This window comes from Cynocephalus volans, chromosome 5 (genome assembly GCF_027409185.1).
Source record: "Cynocephalus volans isolate mCynVol1 chromosome 5, mCynVol1.pri, whole genome shotgun sequence".
Taxonomy (NCBI): domain Eukaryota; kingdom Metazoa; phylum Chordata; class Mammalia; order Dermoptera; family Cynocephalidae; genus Cynocephalus; species Cynocephalus volans.
The window spans coordinates 48,559,478-48,575,639 of record NC_084464.1 but is presented as its reverse complement, the minus strand read 5'-3'; the positions used below and the strand labels follow the sequence as shown (position 1 = coordinate 48,575,639).

The window sequence follows — 16,162 nt, the reverse complement described above, 5'->3', positions numbered from 1 at the left end:
TGGGTTTTCGACCTAAAACTGGGAGGGGTGGTGACTGGTGGATGAAGAGCACAGAAGGAGAGGATGGGGTTTTTAAAAGGATCTCAGTGATGAGAACCAGCTTTGAAATGTGAAGAAAAGGGGCGGCTCCACCTCCTGGAGGCCGCTGTTCCTCCCCCAGCCACTTACCCTCCCCCGCCCCTAGGCTGAGGCCTCAAACTAAAGGTTGCCCCTAATAAACATGGCCGCTCAAAGGAGCCGTGCCCCTCATCAAGATGGCGGCCACGGTAGTCCCACCTCTGGCTGCTTTGGCTGCCAATGAGGGAGAACTACAAAGACTTGCGCAGGCGTGGTGCGACTCGGTGGGCGCGTCCAGTAACGACTAGGGGATCCCGGCAAGTAACATGACTAAAAAGAAGCGGGAGAATCTGGGCGTCGCTTTAGAGGTGAGGGGAGAAGGATTGGGTTACAACATCAGTTGCCTTCTTCCGGTCGCGGGGTAATGGGTCGGCAACGGCTGTAGGTTGGAGGAGGGGTCCAAGGGAGGAAGGGAGGTCGACGCGGATTTGGGAGAGGAACGCAAGCAGTGAGAGGGCCCGAGAGGTACTTGGAGGCGAGAGGGCACGACGGGGACCCTGGAGGTTAGGGAGCCCCGAGGCGGGCACCCGACGGGGGAACTGGAGGCGAGGAGACCTCCAGAGAGGAAGAGACGTGGAGGTGAAGGGAAGTCCCAAATAAAACAGAGCACAGAAGTGAGGGGACATGGAAGTGAGGAAGACCTGAGGAGAGACATGGAAGTGGAGGTGAAGGGGACCCCAGAGGAGGAGGGACCTGTAGATAAGGGGAATTCCCAAAGGGCTATGACGCAAAGGCGGGGGAGCTCGTACTGTTTAGTATATTACTAGTGGCTTAAATATCCCAAGATGAGAAGTTTTTCCTCTACGGTACCAAAACTTGTAGCTTGAAAAATTACTTTGGGAACCTTTGGGAATGCGTAAAGAGAATGCTGGAATTGGTGATGTTACTGAAGAACTTCAAAATAATTTACTGCATATGGAAGAGAATGAAAACTGACACATATGGAGTGACTACTATATGCTACTTTCACTTGCATGCTGTTAATCCTCACTGCAGGCCTGTGAGATTTGTACAGATGAGGAAACAGGTTTCGAGTAGAACCCAGGGTGAAGTGGTGGAGGAGGTGGAGCTGAGAATCAAGCCTAGGTGGTCTTCCTGGAAGTGCGTCTTGTTTCCCCCGTTTCAGTTTCCTTAGAGCATCCTCCCAGACGCTGCAAGAGAGGTACAAGGCAGTAGTAGCCTTCTTATGGCTTACTACCTCGTTCAGTGATTCTCAAACTTAAGAGTGCATTGAATCACTTATACAGCTTGTTAAAAATGCTGAGTCAGCAATTATTATGTGTCAATTAAAAACAAAAGAATGAACAATAAAAAAAAAAAAAATGGGAGAGCTGAACCCTGCCCCCATCCTGAGTAATTCAGTAGGACTTGGGTGTGCATTTTTAACAAGCCACACACACCCATGCTGATGCAAGTGGTTTTAGTAGTACCCCTTGAGAAATATTGGCTTACTTAGTAGGAAAAAAGATCGATGGAAATGTGAATCTCCTAAAAGAGAATAGTTTATGAATGGTGAAATGAGATGGCATTCTGTAGTGGGAAGAGTATTGACTTTATAGCCCGTTTTAGGGCACAATCAGTGGCTTTAGGAACAAAGTTTGGGTTTTTTTCTAACAGGCTATAGCAGGGGTCAGTGGAGGTCTGTAAAGGATCAGATAGTAAATATTTTAGGCTCTGTGGGCTATAAGGTCTGTTGCAACTACAGTGGATCCTCATTATTCATGGATTCCACATTTGTGAATTTGCCTACTGGCTAAAATGTATTTGTAACCCCAAAATCAATACAGCACTTTTGCAGTCATTCACGGGAAAATGCAAAGCAGTGGGAAAAAATTTGAGTCACCTGAAGTCCACCTTCCCAGCTACGGTCAAACGAGATTCTTTGCCTTCTTGTTTGAGGTGTCATACTGTAAACAAGTGTCCTTTTTGTGGCCTACTTAGTGCCACGTTTTTGCATTTTTGAGCTTTTTATTGGTAATTTCGCTGTTTAAAGTGGTCCCAAGCATAGTGCTGATGTGCTGTTAGTGTTCCTAAAGTGCAAGAAGGCTGCGATGTGCCTTACAGAGAAAATAGATTTCATAGATAAACTTTGCTTAGGCATGATACAACTCAGCACTGTAATATTCTGTTGGCCTTGAGTTCGATGTCAATGAATCAACAACATAAATAAGGTCTCTTTAAACATAAACACACATAAAACAAGATTTGTATGGATCTGTGATGAAAACGTTGACTAGAGGCTCACAGGAACCTAACTTGGTTCAGTATTTGTTAATTCACTCTTGGTATCATCTTTCTAGAACATAACTACCATGAATAAGGAGAACCAACTACTCAGATAGACTATCATAACACAAAAGTAGCTGTAGGCAATATGTAAATGAGTGGGTGTGGCAGTATCCAATAAAACCTTTTACAAAACAGGTGGTAGACTGTGTCTCACAGGCCATAGTTTGCCAGTCCCTGGTCTAGAGTACCAGGACTGGTGGTTTGCCAGATTCCCGCCATCTTGTGGCTCTGCCATCTTCCAGGACCTTACCACCTTATCAGTGAAACCAGGACACACCCCATTGTGGCTACTAGTGGGGAAACAGAGAGAGTGGAGGAAGCACACCCACTGTGTGAAGGATCCTGGGCCCAAATGGCCCACTTTCCATTGATAAGAATTAAGATGCTTGGCCCCACTTAACTGCTTGGGGGGCTGGGACATGCGTTCATCAGCCAGGTGGCCACAGGCCCAGCTACAGCTTGATTACTATGGAACAAGAGGCCAGCGTGTTTTAGAGGACAGCCTGCAGTCTCCACCACAGGTTGCACCTCACCCTACAGCGTGGTTGTGAGGATTAAATGAGACAATATGTGTAAAGTGCCTAGCATGTGCCTGGCGCAGGATGGCTAATCAATAAACGGTGTCTCTTATTAGTAGCCTTTGTAGTTCTTTTGCATCCTTCCACCATGGCTAAGTCAACCCCCTTGTTCAGGCTTTCATTTCATCATCTGTAACATGAAGGACTTGAACTTCACCAGGGGTTACAAACTCACTGTGGTCCAAATCTTTTCTCTGACTGACAGATTTTAAAAGTGTTTTTAACGTGGTGGGATGTGCATTGTGTCTTATACTGGGGTAGATTTGCTCATTTTCCCTCTGGATACCTCTGTAGATATTTATATTTGCCATCTTGGTCTTTAAGGCTGCTTTTTGTTTGGATATTCGAAGATTTAAGATCTGTAACTGTGTGCTCTAGAAAAAGCCTGGCATCTGGCTGTCTCTCCATCTTGCTCCTCTGTTGCCCCCAGCGGGTCTGAGTGTTGAATGTGCACTGATGATTGTAGCAGTAGATATTGTCCTCTTATTAAAAGTCATGTGCTCAGAGCCAATGAAGTGGTGATTTAATCAAAAATGTTTGTTAATCTGACGAGTGCAATAAAACCCCCACAAGTGAGTGATCTCAGCACCTGCAAACAGTCTCCACTTGTTGTAATGAAGCAATTACCAAGCAGGCAGCACTCACCCTGAGGGCTGGCTCAGCCAGCTGTACCAGGCAGTCACCTTCTAGGACAACCAAAGCACCTTCTCACCTCCCCCACTCGTAGTTCCTTTTGAGGCCTTTTTATCCAACTCATTTGCCACTTTGTGAGATCTCAGAGTTGGAAGAAATTGGCTGTGAGTTTTAGCTTCTGAGAGTTTATTTGGAATAATAAGAGAAACTTATAGTTCAGATGAGAAATCACCAGGCCTGGTACTGATTTTAATGTTGTGTTGGAGGAGGGAAAGGTTGCACTTCAGTCTAAATTGATAGGAGGATTTTGGCTGATATAAAATCTGGTTGGTTTTTTTTTTTTTCTTTTTTTGATCTCTGATAGTAATAAGCTGTTACTTGGTCATTGTACTTTTCTTTTATAGCTGAACCATTCAACCTGGTGTCTTTAGATGTTTCAACGGCCAGTTGGTCTTAAGTTAACAGATGTATGGTATTTGAGCTGACATCTTAAAGGGAATAACTTGGTTGGATCTGGTCCTTAGTACAAAAATCTATCATTCTGGAAAGGTTTTGGCTATAAGTTACAGAAAACTGACCTTGTGACTTAAGCAAATGTGAGTATACTTTTTTACCCATAAAAATTTGTAGGTAGGTGGCTACTGGTATTGGTTCAAAAGCTCAGCTATATCAGGGCTGGTGTTTTTGCATTCTCTCAGCTGTCTCATAGCCACAAGGTTGCTGCCACAGCTCCAGTCGTAATATCCAACCTTAAGTCAGGAGGAAGGAGAATGGAACAACAGTACTCTTTGTCCCTTTTATCAGCAAAACATAAGCTGTCCCAGGAGTCTCTTCACTGACTTCTGGAACATCTCATTAGCCAGAACTGGGGGCCATTACCAACCTTAGCTTCAGTGAGGCTGGGAAAGCATCTGTTGAACTTTTTCAACTTCTGTAATGGAGATGGGCAAGAAGGAGGGTTTGGGATTTGGTGTTGGGTTGGCCAACAGTATCTGCTGTAAGGAATGAAAGTTAGTGGGAGTTGGGCTGGCCAGTTAGCTCAGGTGGTTAGAGTGTGGTGTTATACTACCAAGGTCTAAGAGTTGGATCCCCATACTGGCCAGCCACTAAAAACAAACAAACAAAAAAAGTTAATGGGAGTTGTTTAAAATTTACTGGAATCCTTACCAGAAAAAAGAGGGCAGGATCATTGACAATTGAGAGGTGGTAGGGTGAGGGGAGAAAACGGCCTAGGCCAGGATGAGCACCAGGAGGAGGGGAACCTTGACACTTTTTAATTTAACGTCAGCCAGTGCTGTAAGCTCAATGAGGGCAGGGAGGGGTAGAAGCACTAAGTGTGGGTGAAGACAGTCTCACTTCTGGAATAGGCTGTGCACAAGGCTGAGGGGAACCTACCAATTTTCTGAGAGGAGGACTAGAAGCAGCTTAGTGGACCGTCAATAAATATTTGCTGAACTGGCTTGAGTGGCAGGAGGGGGCACTTAAACCTTCCACCCTGACATCTGGGCCCAGTCGCGTAGTTCAGTGGTCAGAGACTACGTCCACAGTGGAGCAGGCGGTTAGACGCCAGCCCGCTGGGGAGCCGCCTGGCCAGGGGCTGGGAAAACTGGGAGAACAGCTCGCATATGCGGAAACTGTTCAGGGGCCACTGACCATTAAATGAGCCTCACCTGCTGCCAGGCAAAAGCGACAGGTCACAATTGGGCAGGTGATTTCTCTCGGCAGCCTGCGTCTGGCTCAGTTCCACTTGACGGGGGTCAGGAGACTAAAACCTCATTACCTAACGCGGCTGGATGTCAGCATGTGTGGAGTGGCTGTTTGCCAGCATAATGAATTCATAAGGCACGGTGTGGATGCCAGTTCTTGAAAAGTGCTTTGAGCCTTTCAGCGATGAAGAAGCTTTTGCTAATTTATCAAAAAATAGATTTTGGGAGAAAGAACAGAAAACAAACCCCAAACAACATTCTGGCCCAGGCACAGCTGAAGGCTTCAGGCCTTAGGCAAGCACTGACTTGTGGCTCTACTTCCAGAGCTTCTCAATCGCCATCTCAGCAGCCAGAAGGTCGCGGCTTGTGTGGGAGTCAGCAGGGCCCCTCGTCTTCCTGACCTGGGGTGGGGGTGAGTGTCCAGAGAAGTCACAAGCCCCTTGGCTCTCTCTGCTAGCAGTTCCTGAAAATTGTTAGATTAAAAACTGGAAGGCTTACTGTCTTCATCTGCTCAACCTGGGAGAGAAACATCTCACAGGACGGTTGATCTGGGGAGCTGTGAGAAAAACATCTCCTAAGTGGGGTCAGGGTAATCAGTCCTTCGGGGTCTGAGGATGGTCACCTGGAAAATTGAAGCCTATGACTCCCATCTGAGTTGGCTGGAGGCCCCAGATGGAAAGACCCAGTGCTTTTGCCAGAGACCATCTGGACAGCACTCTGGCTTCTTTGCTCATTATAATAAATGTCCTGGGGCTTCCCAATGTGTGAAAATGAGTGGATATCCAGAAATCCAGTTCCCAGGCTGCTGGGGCTAGAGATGGAACAGCTGACACCACTCTCAGGGCTGTGAATTAGCAAGTGAAAAGGAGGCCTTTAGTACCCATGGGGGACAGAATGGTTTATCAGGCCCCCTTTTTCCTCTCCAAACTGGATTTGTTTTGTGTGAATTTTGGAGGGAGTTTTGACAGTTAAGGTGATTTGGCAGGGGACAGGGTGCCTGGGATGTCTGTGAAGCCCGGAGTTGGCTCAATGTGAGGATAGATGCTGGGCTCCTGCCTCCTCTGTCTCAAAGCAAACATTGCAATAGGGTCCTTCCCTCACAGATAGTATCTATTATATGGACAGAGACCAAGCAAAGCCCTGTACAAGACTATTCACAGTAGAGAATCTGTTGAAGCCAGATCAACAAGCTTAGATGAGCTTCAACTGGGATGTGGAATGACTGTTCCACAGAACCCTTCTTTGTCATGAATGTTTTCATGAGGGATTTCAGAGAAAGAGCTTGAAATGATGGAAAGAACATAAGTTCTGAAGCAGAGATATCGAGATTCAGGCCCCAATTCTTCCACTTCCCAGTTACACAACCTTGGGCAAGTTGTTGAAAATGTCTGCCCCAGAAGTTTGTTCCTCTGTAAAATGGGGATAGCCATGTCCTTGCAGCGTGGGTGCAAACACTGGATAGCATACCTGAAGGTGCCTTCTAACTTCCTAGCCCAGGGTATAAGGTGTAAAGTTTGTGCCCAGGAGCTGGGAGCCACTCAGAGCTGGTGCTTCTCTTTTTTCTCCATGTGGGGTGGCAGTTAAGGGCACCGATCTGCACCACCTAATTCTCCCATTTTTTGCCTGTGTGGCCGTGGACAAGTTACTTCATCCCCGTGGGTCTGAGTTTCTTTATCTGTGTAATGAGCATATACTAACAACACTATCTTCCTCATAGAGTTATTGTGAGCATCATGTGAGTTAATATGTGTAAAGAGCTTAAAACAGTGCCTGGCATGTAGTATTTACTACAGAGGTGTTGGCTGTCCAATAGTACAGTTGTTTAATTTTGCATGGACTTTTGTTTCTGGAGGCTGCTTTGACTCATGCTACGTCATCCAGACATGTGAGACTCCATGACTGAGCTCGGTTCAAGGACCCTGACACCACACTCGTTATTAGAAGGTCTTGGTGCCCAGCAAGGACCTGGCCAGGCAGGTGCAGGGCATGCCCCAGGACCACTGCCTGACCCTGGAGGCAAACCTGTTCCCAGCAACTTCTGTCATTTGCTGGCCAGGAGCTCCTGAGAGCAAGGCCAGAGAGACAGGAAATAATTTCCTAAACCAGAAAGCAGAGTGGCATGTGTGGCCCAGAGCCAAGCCCTGAGGTTGCCTTCTGCCCTTTCCCAGAAGGTCTGGCCCTAAACAGTGGCTTGGTAAGGAGCGGGTAGAGAGCCACCTCCCAGGCTGTCTAGATGCTCTGTGGGAGCACTATTCAGACACCCTCACTAGGCGAACGGAGCTCGTGCTGTCTCGTGCTTGTTGGCAGTATAGAAGCCCCATATGAGGCCCCTGCTAGCAGCCAGACCCAGAGCTGGCACCCCCTTGGGACTGACCTGGACAGTATGCTGGGTCAGCTATCTGTGTGTGACCTGGCATGAGGTTCCTTGCCCCTAAAGAGGACTCATTCGGGGCTTTGATTCCGGGTGGCTCCACATTCCTGAAAAGATGCCTCCTGGGGATTTCAGATGAATTTTACAGTTTCTCTTAACGGTGGTTTTATGGCATATAGGACCCCAGGGAGACTTCCCTAAAGCTTTGAGAATAAGGTGATATTCCCCAAGTCAGGCAGCAGAGGGGATATTGCTTATCTGTCTTGGGACTGCTGAACTGGCAGGCCAAGGAGCAGACAGTGCTCAGAGCTGCATCTGAGAGAGGGGCTCTCGGGGAAGGCCATAGGAAAAGTTCTGCCCTAATGGCTGGAAATGAAGAAGCCCTTTCTTCCCTTGGCACCTGCCAACAGGAGCGATGGGCCTACTTGGCTAGGGCCTCATCCCCAGCACCTCTCAAGCCCTCAGCGCACCTTCTGCCAACCTCAACTGCTAGGCTGACTTCAGATCTTCTCATTCTTCTGCAGCAGACATCCCACCTCTGTGGAGGATCCCTGGGCTCACATTCTCTTCACTGAGCCTGCTCCTCTACACACTGCTTGAAGCCACCCACCAGGCTTGGACTCGCTTGTCCATGCTGATAACAAAAGGCAGCAGTTCTCATCCTGTGTGGAAACATGACTCATGTTCTTTTTGTTAAAGTACAGACTTGCTGGATCCCCATCTCCAGAGCCTCCCCCCTGGGACCTTCAACACCCTTCTACTTGAGGGATGCTCCTTCTCCGTTACCTACCTTACATGCCTCTTTTTTCCCTCCCTTTTCCCTCCTTCTGCCCACATGCTCTGCTTCTCCCCTGCCTAGGCTGACTCCCCAGCAGTCTCCATGGGCAGGTTTTAGCCACTACCGGTCTCTGGATCAAGAACATCAGGACACCCTGTGCACTTACCCACTTGCTTTCAATCCCCTGAACTCTTGCCCAGGAGTTACATACCTGCCAAGTCCTCAGTCTCTGTGAGGTACCAGAAGGCACAATTTGCTAACTTTGTTATTGTACATCAGGGGCACACACTCTCTGCCCTCACATTGTGCCTGAATGTGTGCCATCTAGGTTCCTGCCTTCGCGGTCTCCGCTTTGCCCGTGACAGTCAGCCAGCAGTGCTGCCCACCATAGCCCCAGGCAAGTCCTAACACCTGAGCCAGTCATGGGCTAGCCACCATCTTACTGTCACCACCGTCTTCCTCTCAGTCGGCCCGCTATCCCACCTGGGAGTGTAACTTTCCCTTCACACTGGAGTTGGTCTGATCCCTTTGATTGGGCCTCTTTCTGCCTTAGTCTCTGAGCTTCACATGCCTGCTCCCGGCTTAGCTGGGTACCAGGCTCCTAGCGTCATGGGTGTGGTGAACCCCAACTCCGGCTGCCAGGCTCCACCTGCTGTTCCACATTTCCTCAGGTACTCCCTGGTTCCCAGACCTCACCTGAGCCTGTTCTGCCTTGGACAATTGTTCTAGTGTCCTCATCCTCAGGTTCCACCATGCCCAGCCTGTGCAACTTGGCCCTGGCTCCAGAGCCCACCCAGCTTGGTCCTGGGCAGGACCATGAGGTTCTCATATGCATGTCCTGAGCCAGCTGGGCAGCTGGCCTGTGGAAGTGTCGCTGTTCTGATGGCCTGCCCTGCAGGCCCCGCACTGCTGAACCCCTCCAGAGACATGAGGAATGGCCAAATCCAAGCCGAAAGGGCTGCCCTCTCACTGTTGTCAGCCAGCAACAAACGGAGATTCTTCTGCATCTCACACCCCCACTTCTATCGCCTACTTTCACTCTTGCCACAGATTAACTTGTTTTCTTTTCATTCCCCAAATATCTATTGAAAACCATTCTCTGATGATAATGACAGCAAACACATATTGAACTCTTACTGTGTAAGGCACTGTTCTAAGCACCTTACCTGTACTGCTTTGTATCATCCTCACAACTTTGAGATAAGAAACATGATTATCTTTGTTTAACATGAGTCAACTGAGGCACAGAAGTAAGGAACTCGCCCAGTTATACGTAAGTGACAGAGCTGGGGCACTGCTTACAGCCCGTGCTCCTTACCACTACACTTAACATGGAGCCATGATCTCAGGCTTCCTGGCACTTGGGCTCTCAACTGCTTGCCCAGCTCTGACCCTTACTCTTCTAGAAGTTTCTTGACATTTGTCTCCTTATTCTGGTCCTAACCCCCATGTCTTCTCTTCTGATTCTGGCTATCTTGTCCTCTGTTGCCTTCAGCCTGGTGGAGGGGAGATAGCTAACCAAGGACTACAGACTTACATTGGGTAATCTGCAAAGTGCATAATCCGTGTACTTGTGTGTTGACCAAAAATCCAACTAGAGACTTCCTTCAAGGTCCATTTTCTGGGTTCTCTCCCATCTTGCTGGGTCAGCTCCACTCAGTAGCCCCCACTTCTGACCCCATCACAACTAAAAGCAGCATTCTGACCCTCCTTCCTATCTCTTCTGCAGCCAGGTCCCCTGCAGTCTCTGCACCCATTATTACAACTGCTCAAGAGCCGGCTTCTGCTTCAGCAAATGCTGTAGGTTGTATGATTGCCATCTTCCTGATCCAGGCCCCGAGCTGAGGACCCAGCAGGGTCACCTTCAGAGGATAGGTTTGTGGCCTACTGAAGAGCCTTCTAACAGCTTCAGCCTCCCCTCACTCAGCCCATTTCAAGCAGCTGGGTCATGAAGAAGGGAACTTGCTATTTAGAATGGAATCAGAGAGAGCTGTCAGCAGGACATAAATATTCATAGAAAGAGGTTAGAACTTGAGTCCCTGAAACCTTGATTTGTGTTCGTCTGTTTAAGCCTCATTAAAAGGTGGCAAATGAAAGTAGGGATATTCGGTGGAACTGCAGATAAATCAGGCTTGTTCAGATAAAGGCCCCCAACTGCCAGCTCCACAGGCCCTGCCTAGAGCGTGATGACACATTGGCTTGGCCACTTGTGGTTTGCCAACCTCAATTTTAAGATTTTGCTTAGCTTAAAAGCCAAAGCAAAGTTCCTGGCCTTGTTCTGGGGCAATTACCACTTGTTTGGGCAACTGGTAGTCTTCTAGAGGTGTTTACGGATGGAAATCCCCAACCTGCTCCCTCCCCAGAATGACATGCAAACCAGGGCCTGGCCCAAGCGGCAGCAGGAAGAAATCTAACCTAGGAGTGAGACTTGCATTGGGTAATCTGCAAAGTACATAATTTATGTGCATGTATAGTTGCTGCTGCTTCTGTCTTCCAGCTTCTGTGGGCACAAGGGGAGGGTTTCAGACTCCAGTTGCTATATGAGACCTAAACCATCTGTCCCCAGCCCCTTGGTCCCACCCATGCTCAACCCCACTTTTCTGGCTGAAAAGACAAAGACTGCAGCAGACCAGGCCTTTTGATGGGCACAAAGAAGAAAACAGATGGCCACTGTGCCTTCTAGGACAGGAGGTGAAAACTCAGGCATCCTCAGGGACCAGGCAGGTCATGGGCACCAGAGGGGAATGGACCAATCTGTGGACTAGACAACCTGTGTGCCACCATTTTACGCCATCTAGAGGTAAGATAAGAGTTGGGGAAGAGCATAGAATATGCTCAGCCTCATGAGAGGAGGGCCTGCCAGGGGGAGGGTGGTGCCCCTCCAGTCAAGGGCAGCAGGGAAGGCCTCGTGGAGGAGGCAGAGCATCAAGAATTAAGCTTTAGTTGGGGCCCAGTGTGGGATTTGGTACCCTGATTGTGGTTTCTACACCTGGGATGGAAGCAGGAAGTCTCAGGGTCCTGAGGTGCTGGGCCATGTGTGTGCTGGGGAGTGTTGCTGTGAAGGGCAGACTGCACAGTAGCCTGAAGCTCTGGCATCAGGCTGCTGCTGCACTTCCCTGAGCTTGTCTCCTCTGTGTTCATTTCCCTGCTGTGCAGGTTCCAGGAAGGCCTCTGGCCACCCCAGGGACAGCCCCATCTCCTGGCTGGGGCTATTTCCCAGGACAGCGCTCCCTTTGGGTGCCCATTGGAGAAATGACACAATTAACCAGGCAATTAACTCAAATCTCTGCAGTTGCTCCCTCCCACAGGGCCCTGCTTACAGAGCTGGTGTTGGCAGTAGCTCGGGCTGCAAAGAATGGGGTGATGGTGTATCATTTGAGACAGACCTCAGGAAGCAGAAAAGTGGCTGACCCAGAAGTGGCTGAGATGGGTGCTGGCCAGGGAGAGGGCCAGAAGGCTCAGACTTTGAATGCTACTCTCCTGACACCTAGCTTCAGAATGCCTGCCTGGGAGGCAGGAACTCTTACTTGCAGTCATTGATTACTGCCCCTGCAGGGAGGAACTCCATAAAGTAATGGTCAGAGAACTGGCTGGAACCAATAAGGAGAGGGGTGTCCCACTCTGACTCCTCAGGCCATTCCATTTGGGGGGCCCCATTCTACCATTTGTGAAGTAGAGGTTATATTTGCTATCCCTCTCAGGGATGTAGATGAGTGTAGTCAGAGATGGAAAATCAAGCATCATGGGGCTCTAAGGTGTTATTTCAATCAGCTGCTTTAGGGACACAGAGCCCTTCAAACCCTCCCATCCACCAAAATCTAGGCTCCTGTCAGCAGGGCTCCAGAGCAGGCCTAGGTTAGATGGCCTATTAGACACCTGGAGACTAAGACAGAGATGGATGGACAGGGAGATTAAACTTTCAATGCCAAATGCACGACACCAGGACCCAGGCTTGGACAACCCAGTCTAGGATTTTATAAAGCATTTTCCCACAACTCAAATATTCCCCAAGAACACATCTCTGAAACTATAAACAAGTGGAAAAACATTCCTTTGGCAACCAACCTTGCAGGAGCCTAGCTATTTTGCCATACAAATTATAGCCACCTTGATGATAGGCAATGTTTTTGCATAAGAACCAAGTCAGAAAGAAAGAGAAGTGTTTTTGAGCTGTGCTTTTTTTCACTCAGTAATTTTTATTGGTTCTCACAGAAAAATGTATATTCCTAGGTTATTAAGGTGAAATGTATCAATAAGAAAAACACCTCTGCTGTTTGGCCCCTAGATGTCTAATCTCCTGCTCTCACATGTGTGCAGTGCTTTGCAAGCCACTGAGCCTTCTCACAGCATCTCACTGCATTCTAGGATACAACTGTGGGGCAGGCCCTGCCGCCTTCAGGGCTCTGGTTGCTCCTGTTGTGAGCCCAACTTCGGTGTTACACTGGGGACAGAGCTGACAGAGGAGCTGCTCCTCTCTGCCCCCAACTCATGTTAGCCCAGAGGGTCAGGACAGCTGTGAGACCCTGAGTGGCACCCATGGCCATTTCCAGTGGGGGTCAGGCTGCTGCCTTGTGCGGCTCAGAGCTGAACCCTCATGGATGTAAAGGACAGCAAAACAAAGAAGCTCCAGAGAAGGCTGCCTGAGTGCCCTGCCCAGCAAGAATTAAAATGGCCTGGGGTAGGTGTTGGAGAGGAACCTGTTCAAGAAGACTCCTAGGGGCTCCCTCCACCCCCAATGTTTTGAAAGTTAAAGGCTCTACAGCCCATGTCTGTCTGCTATATATTTCAGATCGATGGGCTAGAGGAGAAGTTGTCCCAGTGTCGGAGAGACCTGGAAGCCGTGAATTCCAGGCTCTACAGGACAGAGCTGAGCCCAGAGGCCAGGTAATGCTCCCACCCAGCCACCCCACCCTTCTCCTGCCCCTTGTAACTGTCCTGGGTTCCCAAAGTGAACTAGGCCCGAGTCAGGAGCGTCTGGATCCCTCTACCACCCACCCACCCACCCGAGACCAACCTCAGCCCTTAGCCCTTGTCCACCTTGTCCAACCTGCTCTGGTGTGTTAGCCACCCCTCAGGCAGGAAAGGGCTGTAGCTATTAAACTCCTTCCCTCCCTTATAGGAAGTCTCTGGAGAAGGAGAAAAACAGCCTAATGAGCAAAGCCTCCAACTATGGTAAGAAAGTTCTCTTCCATTACCAGCCCCAACCTTCAGTCACCAGGGTTGGGAGGGATCACACAGTCCAGGGAGCCTGACAGGTAGCAGGAGGTGTCAGAAACCTGCTGTAGGCCAGGCAGCTGGGAAAGCAGGTTTGTTCCTTTGTTCTGAGAGTGGAAGAAAGATGGTCTGTGGGTCTGTCTGCTCCCTGGATTAAGGGATGTAGCTTCAGGTCCAGAGAGACTCTCACGTCCGCCCAGACTTTGGAAGCCTGTCCTCCCCACAACCCATCCCTCCACTCCCTCAAAGGGGGACCCTGCCACAGAAGTGGGGATGTGGGGGTAAAGGAGGACAAACCTTCCTGGACCTGGAAGGGCTTCTGTGGGTGGAGCAATACTGCCACCTTCTGGGTACCGGGGGCAGAGCCAGGTAGAACCCAGGCAGGGTGAGGAGCTGTAGGGTGGCTGGTGGGCACTACCTGTCCCCAGAGGGCAGGGAGAAAAACTACAGGAGGCTCCTCAGACTTGTCTATTCTTTTTTCCCCTGTGGAGGCAGGCCCGGCCAATAATCAGCCCCAGGACAGTCCTGATGGCAGGGAACCTTCCAGAAGAACCAGTGTGTATCAGCACTGTAGCGGCAGCACACACACACACCCTCCCTACTTGGAACTAAACATGGTGGGGCCAGGAGTACCCTGGACCCAGGCCTCAGTCTGGCCTGCCCAGAGCTGGGTCTGTAGGTGTCTCTTTTCCCCTTGCTCAAGAACAAGTAAGACATCAGTTTCCCCTCAAGTGTAACGATTTTCACACACAATTGCAACATCACCACTCACCAGTCCCTCACAGAAGACCAACCACATGCATGTCACATGGAGGGAATGATTAGGACAAGTGTGGCTATAGAATAGCAGGACTGACTTCCTCTGGAATTAAGACCAGCTGCCTAATGGGCAAAAACTGGTTCCTCTTAGCGTTCCTAGTTCCTTCGTAGGTGGGCACCTGGCAGAGGGCAGGGACTCAGGAAACATGTGTCCTCCCACCTGGCACCAACTCCGCTGTGAGGCCTAAAGAGGTCCCAGCTGCCCTCGTAACTTCTAGTTGGCCGTATGAGATAAGTGGAAGGATGAGCATCATAGAGCACACCCTGAGGCAGGAAAGAGGACGCATCTACTCACATCACTTATTAGCTTAGCTTTCAGTTGTGGCTTTTTTGGTGACCCCTCACATACATACTTCATCCTCAACCTCATCTGCATTTAAAAAGAAATGATTGAGCAGCACTGGGACTTATCAGGCTGGGATATACAGCCAGAAGTTTGTGAGGATATGGGCAGATCAAGGAGGACAGGGTCATTTTTACAGGCAAGGAAAGGGACACCTCCACCCTCCATGGTGTCTGTACCCATTTGTGGGTCAGGGAGAGGGAAAAGTAGCGGCAGACAAGAACAGTAGATGGGTCTAAACTATCTGTCCCATCCCCACCACACTTTTTCCTCCCAGAGAAGGAGCTAAAGTTGCTTCGGCAAGAGAATCGCAAGAACATGCTGCTCTCTGTGGCCATCTTCATCCTCCTGACCCTCGTCTACACCTACTGGACCATGTGAGCTTGAGATTTCTCCACAGCCAGCACAAGCTTCCCCTCACTCCTTGGTCAAGACCAAGTAGGCCCTTCAAGCCTCAAGAGGACCAAGGTGCTGGGGACATTTCTCTGCCCCCGCCCAGGCGTTCAAGCACGGCCTCCTGTTGGCCCAGCCCCTCCTGCCTTCGTGGCCTGCTGTGGGACCTGAGTCTCCAGAAGACATGGTGCTGGCTCCTCCCTCAGCCCAAGGGAGAGGCAATAAAGAACACCAGGTTACTGCTGTCTACTGAATAAACGTCATGGTATGACTGCAGCTGGGGATGGCAGGGGCAGCACTCTGGATCCAAGGAAGAAGAGGTGTTCAAGGGAAAGCTCTTGGCTTAGAATTCAGAAGGGAAGGAGAAGCGGGAGCTGTGAAGGCAAGCCCCCAGCTTAGGTAGGAAATGAGACAGCGGGAAGCACTTTCCAAGCCAAAACTGTGCTGGGAGCCACTTCCAAGGCTCAGACAGTGCTGGGTCTGAGAAGCAGACACTGTGCCACCTGTCCATCCCCCCACCAAACAGTCAGTGCCCTCTAGTCAATGCCATGTCCTGTAATTATGGCAGAAAAATGCAGCCTGTGCAGCAAAGGGCGACTTGGGAACTTAAAAGTGGTCATATGGAGGTTCCAGGGGAGTGTAGAGTTCATTCATCTTCTAGAGGCACACAGGGCTGGTGAGGCCTGTGAGTGGGCAGCAACAGCCATGGTAATGACAGACAGACTTGTGGTGACAGTAGCCAGTAAATCAGGCGGGCTTTGCAGTGAGAAGTGGTATGGGTGGGAATGATTGGAGGGGGAGCTGGAGGCAGGAGCAGCAAACACAGCTGTCACCCACCACCCCTGAGCATACCCCCCAAGTCTACTCAGCATGGGGGCCAGGAGGGGAGGAGGGTGGGAGGCAGCAGCAACAGAGAAGAGT

At 49.7% G+C, this 16,162-nt stretch overlaps 1 protein-coding gene across 1 annotated transcript; it reads left to right on the top strand.

Moving 5' to 3' along the window:
* Positions 1-352: 352 nt before the first annotated feature.
* On the top strand, positions 353-15,566 carry CCDC167 (coiled-coil domain containing 167). Its single transcript, XM_063096842.1, has 4 exons — positions 353-425; positions 13,262-13,356; positions 13,592-13,644; positions 15,126-15,566. The coding sequence occupies exons 1-4, from the start codon at positions 384-386 to the stop codon at positions 15,227-15,229; spliced, it is 294 nt and encodes a 97-aa protein (XP_062952912.1). The 5' UTR covers positions 353-383; the 3' UTR covers positions 15,230-15,566.
* Positions 15,567-16,162: the final 596 nt, after the last annotated feature.

Bases quoted from the DNA above. Each gene is read 5' to 3' on its own strand.
- CCDC167 (XM_063096842.1), top strand. From the start codon at position 384: ATGACTAAAAAGAAGCGGGAGAATCTGGGCGTCGCTTTAGAG. The intron at 426-13,261 runs GTGAGGGGAGAA...TATATATTTCAG, and splicing joins ATCTGGGCGTCGCTTTAGAG to ATCGATGGGCTAGAGGAGAA. The intron at 13,357-13,591 runs GTAATGCTCCCA...CCTCCCTTATAG, and splicing joins GAGCTGAGCCCAGAGGCCAG to GAAGTCTCTGGAGAAGGAGA.